Source organism: Triticum aestivum, chromosome 7A (genome assembly GCF_018294505.1).
Source record: "Triticum aestivum cultivar Chinese Spring chromosome 7A, IWGSC CS RefSeq v2.1, whole genome shotgun sequence".
Taxonomy (NCBI): domain Eukaryota; kingdom Viridiplantae; phylum Streptophyta; class Magnoliopsida; order Poales; family Poaceae; genus Triticum; species Triticum aestivum.
The window spans coordinates 96809055-96816826 of record NC_057812.1 but is presented as its reverse complement, the minus strand read 5'-3'; the positions used below and the strand labels follow the sequence as shown (position 1 = coordinate 96816826).

At 50.0% G+C, this 7772-nt stretch overlaps 2 protein-coding genes across 2 annotated transcripts; one reads left to right on the top strand and one right to left on the bottom strand.

The window, feature by feature from the left end:
- Positions 1 to 2092: 2092 nt before the first annotated feature.
- Positions 2093 to 3316, bottom strand: LOC123150137 (uncharacterized). The gene has a single exon (XM_044569937.1). The coding sequence runs from the start codon at positions 3031 to 3033 to the stop codon at positions 2341 to 2343; it is 693 nt and encodes a 230-aa protein (XP_044425872.1). The 5' UTR covers positions 3034 to 3316; the 3' UTR covers positions 2093 to 2340.
- Positions 3317 to 5462: 2146 nt separating this feature from the next.
- Positions 5463 to 7736, top strand: LOC123154856 (thioredoxin domain-containing protein PLP3B). Its single transcript, XM_044573476.1, has 8 exons — positions 5463 to 5730; positions 6301 to 6375; positions 6487 to 6534; positions 6618 to 6760; positions 6866 to 6938; positions 7019 to 7080; positions 7236 to 7333; positions 7414 to 7736. The coding sequence occupies exons 1-8, from the start codon at positions 5647 to 5649 to the stop codon at positions 7521 to 7523; spliced, it is 693 nt and encodes a 230-aa protein (XP_044429411.1). The 5' UTR covers positions 5463 to 5646; the 3' UTR covers positions 7524 to 7736.
- The last annotated feature ends 36 nt before the right edge of the window (positions 7737 to 7772 follow it).

Genomic DNA, 7772 nt, shown 5'->3' with positions numbered 1-7772 from the left:
GTCTTTTTGGCCTTCCTGATTGCGACCATGTGCTTCATAAGGTAACGGGAGATATCTTTCAACAAGACCCCCTTTCCCTGGCTTTTAATGAGCCTTGGTTATTCGAGATATCGTGTAACCAGCACAATGTTTTCAAGAATAATATGACAATTTTCTAAGGTCAATTCCTTGGGAGGGAAGTTTTATTTTTTGAGAACTTCCTATGACCCTTGGTGATATTTTGGCCCGACCCCTCGATATGCCCGCTAATGGGGGATGTGGTGGGCCCGATGATCCTCCCTCGATCTGTGTTCCTTAAATAATGCTTGACGCATGGGGAACATGCAGAGTAACTATTGGGGACTGAAACGTTCCGTTGTGGTAAATAAATGGTGAAGGGGGAGGCGATTTGTTTAACCCTGCCTGCTTCTTCCCCTATCGCTAGCAACTTTCTCCCTCTGGCCTTGCTTTCATGGGTACAAGAATGCCAGATGTCCCTGGCTCATCGAAGTGCCCTGATGGCACGGCCGCCACCAAGGAGATTGGAAGAGTTGCTCTGTTACCCCAATGAAGCTCAATCGCCTCGCCACTCAAGGGTACTTGCCCCGATCCAAATTTCGTATCCTTCCGCCCGGGGCTATAGTCCACGGACATAGGGGTTATCAACGATAACTACCCAACTCGATTCCCATGGAGAGGAGCGGGTCTGCTTTGTCCCCTTCCTTCTTTGAGGCCTCGGCTTCCCTATCCACCCCTCCCTCAGGGGCCTCTTGGTGTTCTACGGGATCCAACTCCACCATCTGACCCCAAATCCCGATCTCCACATAGCAGGTTTTGTTTCCCTTTGCGAGGCCTTCCTGGGTTGTGAGGTCCACTTCAGATTATGGCAAAAGTATTTTTGCCTAGCTCCTTGCTCACGTGACAATTCTGTCTATGAAGTGGGTGGGGCCGAGGTGTGTTGAATTGCCGGCGCAGGCTACCTCCCCGGCACCCCGAAGGAGGATGTCGAGACGTGGGCAATCGAAAGGACCAGGGCACCAAAACAGCAACCGCTGCCGATGAAGAGAAGTGTAGATCGGAATGATCCAACCTTTAGACACACGAACACAGACGAACGAAGACATGATCCACGTGGATCCACCAAAGACAAGCACTGTCTGAATCCCGTGAGATCCGCCGAAAAGAAACCTCCACACGTCTTCCGATGTTGCTAGAAACACCACCGGAGCGAGCATTAGGTGGGGAGAACTTTATTCCTTCTTCAGAGAGCTGTCGCTGCCTCGCCTCTCTAAGCAAAATACAAACCCTAACAAAACTCAGAAAAGTATGAAAAAATAACCCCCCCTCCCCAGCAAGGGCCGGGATCCACCATGCCTTCTATGACCTAAAACCACATGAGACGATGTAGACCAACAGCGGCACCGACGGGAGGCATGAGAAACCCTAGCCAAAGGGTCCTCCTTCTTCCATAGGAAGAAGAGAAAAAGATCGCCCACCCGAGTGCTCCAAGGACGCGGCTCCCCTGACGTGTCGTTGGCACACTGACAGGTGGCTCCGGGCCCACACATCAGTGACCCCACGTCAGGGGTGCAGTACGTCAGACGATCCTGGTCCGTGCTCCAAACCCTCCTCCCTACATTTAGTCCTTACTGTGATTATTTTGTATTTCAAGAGACACTCAGAGTAGGACACGTAGTAAGCGGCAGGGATGCCGGCAGATCTCTCTCGCTAAAAAAACTTCACCGAAGCCGGTAAGATCTATCTCTGCGCAGCACGAGGCGTTGCCTGCCTCGATGGATGAAAAGACTGTCAGTGCCTTTCGTCCACTCAACCAATAACCGATGCACTAGTCAACACAGTGCCAAATTGCTCAGATCTGAACTTTCCGTTTGTCGCCACCCCCCGGCTTGTTTTGCGTGTGAACATGGGTAGATCACACTATCAATAATACTGTTGGCCCTATACTCATACAGTTGTCCTTGGCAGATGCTCTTGCTCGTACTTAAAACCACACTTATAACTGTATTAATGTGCTACATCCAATACCATGTAGTACTGCTCACTATTTAAAGCAAAAACAACAAAATGCTACTCTACTCAAATATGCTCAAAATCAAACAAAATGAGCTCAAATATGCATTGCAACGCTGTTAGTGGTAGATTAAACACACGACACAAGATTTTACAGGGCGCGGAAGTATACACAGTCTTACAGACGTAGCAGCGGCGCCACTGGCGAGCGGTTAGTAGTGCAGTGCAGTGCAGTGACCACCACTGAGCCACTGGCTGGCCGGTGCGCCGTTGATGGATTGGATGGATGGATGGACGTGTCTTTTTCTGACGCACGCATGCGCGGCTCGCCTAGGTGGGCTTCAGATCCTCGAACATGGACTCCCACGGCGTCTCCGGGTCCTCGCCGCCGCCGTCGTCCGTCTCGGCGTCCTCGTCCTCGTCGTCGTCGGCGTCGTAGTCGCTGCCGCAGGTCTCCGTGCTGGTGAAGCACCCCGCCGCGATCGCCGTGGCCATGTACGTCGTCGGCGCCGCGGAGTTCCTTGTCCCCTTTCGTCCGGCGCTGTTGGTGAGCGTGTGCATGGGCTTGCCCACGCGAGCCAGGAGGGCCGCCAGCTTCCTCTTCGTGACCCCGCGGCCGTCCGCGGCCGTGGGCGCGCCCTTCCACCGCGCCGGCCCCGCCACGCCCTGGTGGCAGAGCGCCAGCGGGCGCGGCGCGACGGCGGCCTTGGACCTGCCCCGGCGCGCGGCGGAGCGGAGGCAGCCGGCGAGGGAGCGGGCCGACCGCTGCGCGGCGGCGGCGAGCAGCCTGGTGGCGCGCCACGGCAGGACGGTGATGGCGGCGGAGGCGGAGGACTCCCTCCGGGCGAGCTTGAGGATCTCGAGGCGGTGCTTGGCGACGGCGACGCCCATGGTGGCGAGGAAGGCGTGGTCGAGGTGGCGCACGTCGGCGGCGCCGAGCTCGTTGCGCGCGAACAGGAGCGCGTACTCGGCGGCCAGGTCCTCGCCCAGCCCCGCCCTGCGCAGCCACTCGTACCAGTCCATCCCTCCCTCCCTCGCTCGCTCAGGCGTGCTGGGGGTGTGCAGGTGGGACGCACGAGCGGCGTGACGGCGTGCACGGGACGAGGGTTTAGTACAAAGCTAGTAGCTAGCACAGGAGCAGGGGAAATGGCTGGCTGCTGGTGACTGGTGTGGAGCGATGTGCGAAGGTGCGTCGTGGTGTGAGCATGATTGGGGGGAGGAGGTTGGTGGACGGTTGGAGGGGAGCGAGCGTGAGGGTGGATCTGGTTTGCCGGCAACGGTGTGCCACACCGCGGCTAAATTTCGTGTTTTGATGCTTTTGTGAAATTTAATCGAGATTTGATCCTAGGTTGCAAAAATTCCGGGATCTGGCCATTTTCTTACCGCCAAGGCCCATGGTGGTAGGTTATAACAACATACAGCCTAACACCCTACCGTAAATTTTCCCTAAGTATGAAACACAGTGTGTACTCGTGCCTGCTGCCGGGCACCTTGGCAGTAAGGTTGTACAGCCTACCGCCAGCCTGTTTGGCGGTAGGGTTGTTTCCTACCGCCATGGATCCCGACGGTAGCAAAAGGGTCAGATCTTAAATTTTTTACAAACTAAGGTCAAATCTCGATTAACTTTCACAAAAGGATCAAAACACGAAATTTTGCCCCACACTGCCGCTCTCGTGGAGAAATGAAATTATAGCGGAACCGGTTTTTACCGGGTACGTTGCTCTCGCAGGATGAAGTAACGAGATTCGTGTTGTATTCGACGGCCAACGTGTACAGAAAAAATTGTCTAGGGAGCAATACGGTATCGATAGCACATGGGCCCGATAAAATCTCAAAATCACCGGCTTCCCAGCACGGGTCGATGTGACCTAACTTGACGTCTGGCGGCTTGGGGAGGTCTAATTTGCGGCGGCTGCGACATGGATCCTTATTTCGGCGGGGCGATGAGTTCGAACATGTGAGTAATTTGTATTTACGTTGTTAACACAAATCTCTTGCTGCCTTTATTGGTGCCGATACAAGTTTAATCTGGCTTAATCCATTGGTTCGAAATCTTGTATTGCTCTGAAAGTTCTATATTAGAAAGAAATTTGTTCGATCCTTCTATGACATTCACCCAACTGCTTCAAAGCCAGCACTTTCCACCATCTCTGTGAGAGGTAGCAGAAGTGTACAACAATCATGCTTAAGCTACTAAAGTTAGTAAGTTAGTATAAAGTTGGCTCATCTATTTTGAAACAAAGGGAGTATGAAAATATCATATTTTTAGGTATTCTCGTTGGATGTGATGTTGAATGTAGTTGTTATTGTGTACACCCACGTGCAGATCTAATACAAAAGATGATTCTTTTATTGGTTCTATCTATGAAACAATATGAAGAATAGGAACACGTTGAAGTTAACAACCCAATTGATTTAGAGGAGCCTAATGAGTAAGTATAAGGAAAGTACCAACATTTTTCCTTTATGAGCACATATTGTTTTCTTTAGTGATGCTTTTTTGTCACAGTTCCATTTCCCAGACGATGTGCCTGCAAAAAATGAAGGGTGTAATGCTGAAGACCCACAAGAGTTTGTTCATATTTCAGGCCCTGAACATTCACACACTCTGAAGCATCCAGATGTTACTCATCATTCAATTGTGTTGATGGGGAGGTTCACAAAGGAGAAGTTAATTCATCAGAAATGTAACAATTGGTATCCCGAAGTTTGATTGTGTTTGAATTGGACGTTAAGATATAATTGGACGTTAAGTTAATGTACATGTCGTAGGGCGCAATATGCTTTTGTGCGTGGAATTTTTCATGCACTTGCTCCCAGAAGGGCTCCCTCTGCACTTGCCTACGAAATCTGCGGATACGGCCAGCCACGAATCGCACAACAACTCATCCTCCATGGTCGGGTAGCTCACAATTCTTCGAACTCTAAAAAATGACATATCATTTGAAAAAAAGCTCAATGGCATTTGATCGAACACCTGCCGGGCGTGGTGTCCGCCATGGAGATCGGCGACAGGTGGCGGAGTATACCTGGGTACAAATGGCTCTAGGGTGGAAAGCTCTGTCGTAACGGCGAGCGGGCACGTCGGTGCTGGTTGCGGATGTCCGGCAATACCTCTATGGCGGCCAGAGACGTACAACAGCGGCAACGGAGGTGAAGGGTGCGGATGCAAAGTAAGGAGAAAAGGAGGAAGTGGAAGGAAATGGGACCGGGAAGGGAGATTGGCTGGGCCGGTGGTGTTGGAGTCCTATGTTTTGAATGTGGACTCCCTCTCTGGACTTCCCCACTTTATCTTCAATTTACAAGAGAAACCGTATTCGGACTGCGCCACGGATCGATATAGACCCACGGCTTCCGCGGCCCGAACAGATTATATTTTTTTTAGACAACTGCGGCCCGTACAGATGCGGGCGCGGTTTGCGGGTCCGAGATGCCCTTGGTAGTAGGCCTGATGGGCCGAGTTTCGCAGAGGAAAGTAAATCTGTTGCTGCTGCGGCGGCGGCGCTACAACACAACACCACCGCAATCTTTACTCGAGAAAAGAAAAACACAACACCGCAATCGCCACCTGCACCGAACCGGAGCAAATCTCCGGCGAGCTCGAGCCGAAGCGGCGAACCCGCGCGAGCAGGAGAGATGGATCCGGACGAGGTGAAGTCGAAGCTCCAAGGCCTGGCCTTCGGCAACGTCCTGGCCGCCGCCGCCCGCGACTACAAGAAGGTGACTCTCCCTCGCCCCCGACGTCCCCTACCTCTCCCCAATCTGAGATTCCGCGCCTTGCGCGTCGCCGTTAACCCACCTCTCGTCTGATCCGGCGATCGGGCCGTCGGAGCGGCCGAGGATCCAGCGACGGCCGAGCCGTGCCCGGTGCCCACCCCCCTGGATCTTGGGACAAGTTCCTTCGTCTGCTTGCATTTCTTGGCCTTCGGAATCAAACGGCGGGCGCTGTTGAGAGCCTAAGATTCGGCGAGTGGGTCATGTTAGCTCGTGTGGAAGTGGACAGCCCTGCTCCGGGAATCTAGCAAAATGGTTACATCTAGTATAATGCTTGGGAATCATGCAGTACTAATGTTTTCTGTTTCTTTGCATAATGGGGATAAAGGGCTGCTTTTGATTCTCAAATGTAGTTATTTTTCATGAGTTTCACCATGCTGTAAGCTGGTGGCCTCTATCTTGGATGGCTCTGAACCTGTGCAATTTTTTTACCAAATCTACTGGAGGAGCCAGAATAACACTACTCTTTGTTTCATCTTTTTTCCTTTTGCGATACTGACACAGACACCATTTTAGGAAGTTATAGCTAAAGAGAAGGCTCAAGCAGCACCTGCGATCCATGATGAAGTCGATCTTGATGAGTTACTGGATGTGAGTTGAACTTCTAACCATCGCTTACCGTCTTCCGTATATCTTTAGTGTAGAGCACCAAGAACTTTGGTATCTGTCGCGACGCCATTACATTACAGAACTGCTTTGTAGGACCCAGAGCTTGAGAAATTGCATGCTGAACGGCTTGCTGCTCTTAAGGTACTGATCTGCATCTCACGCTTGAGAAGCTTGTATAAGTGCCACATCATCCATTAAGTACCTCATTTTTCTCTATGCAACAGAGAGAGGTCGAGAAGCGTGAGGTGCTAAAGAGGCAAGGTCATGGTGAATACAGGGAAATAACCGAAGGGGACTTCTTAGGAGAGGTCACTCGTGGTGACAAGGTCATCTGTCATTTCTACCATCGTGAATTTTACCGCTGCAAGTAAGCCATAAGTCCTTTTTATGTATATAATGCCTCTTGCCCGTGATGATTTAGTAAGGTGCTGATCTGCGTCTCACACTTGATAATGATATAAATCTTTGGTAGGATCATGGATAAGCATTTGAAGGCACTTGCACCGGTCTATTTGGGAACTAAATTCGTCAAGCTTGATGCCGAAGTTCGTATATCGCTGTTAGTTTTAAGTTACTTCTGCTTTTACTACATCGATGGATGCTGATTTGTTGATAACTACTGCAGAATGCTCCCTTCTTTGTGGCAAAACTAGCAATCAAAACGTTGCCATGTGTTATATTGTTCAAGTAAGTGCATACATTGTTCATGGATTCTACCTATTCCATCATTAGATAATGAGCCTTCTAACTTGTTTTGTACTCTTTATTCCTATACGCCATCATGTCAAATTTAATCGAGGGTCATTCTAATTAAGTGTTTTTGCGGTACTTTTGTATTTCAGGAAGGGTATTGCTCTTGATCGGTTGGTTGGTTTCGATGACCTTGGAAGTAAAGATGATTTTTCTACCAGGGCTTTGGAAAATGTACTGAAGAGGAAAGGTAGAGATACTGTTAACTTCTTCATGCAGCATTCCTTCACAATTCGAAATAACAAATATATTAACACCCTGCAAATATAGGTATAATTGAGGAAAAGAAGAAAGACGATGATGACGAAGATGATGAGACTGACATGTCAAAGGATAGGAGGGTTAGATCTTCCACTGCTTACGATTCGGATTCAGATTGAAAAGATGAAGTGATATGATCCTGTCTTTTGTAACATTATAATTTTGTCTCTTTTGTACTCTAGCTCTCGGAAGTTCCTTATGATTTATGTGTGCCGTATTGTATCGAACAAGAGAACTGGAAGCCGGATGTATTAGTGATCTGTCAGTAACTCCAGTTTTACACCAGTTATCGGAGTACAATACATATGTATGACTAAGTATTAGTGCTGCAATTATGCATCAGTGTTAGGCATTTCAGCTTCCTTATT

What these genes read in the sequence shown, in the direction of transcription:
- LOC123154856 (XM_044573476.1), top strand. Translation starts at nt 5,647, where the DNA reads ATGGATCCGGACGAGGTGAAGTCGAAGCTCCAAGGCCTGGCCTTCGGC. An exon ending in ATCTTGATGAGTTACTGGAT is followed by an intron (nt 6,376 to 6,486) that starts GTGAGTTGAACT and finishes ACTGCTTTGTAG; the next exon opens with GACCCAGAGCTTGAGAAATT. An exon ending in CCATGTGTTATATTGTTCAA is followed by an intron (nt 7,081 to 7,235) that starts GTAAGTGCATAC and finishes TTTGTATTTCAG; the next exon opens with GAAGGGTATTGCTCTTGATC.
- LOC123150137 (XM_044569937.1), bottom strand. Translation starts at nt 3,033, where the DNA reads ATGGACTGGTACGAGTGGCTGCGCAGGGCGGGGCTGGGCGAGGACCTG.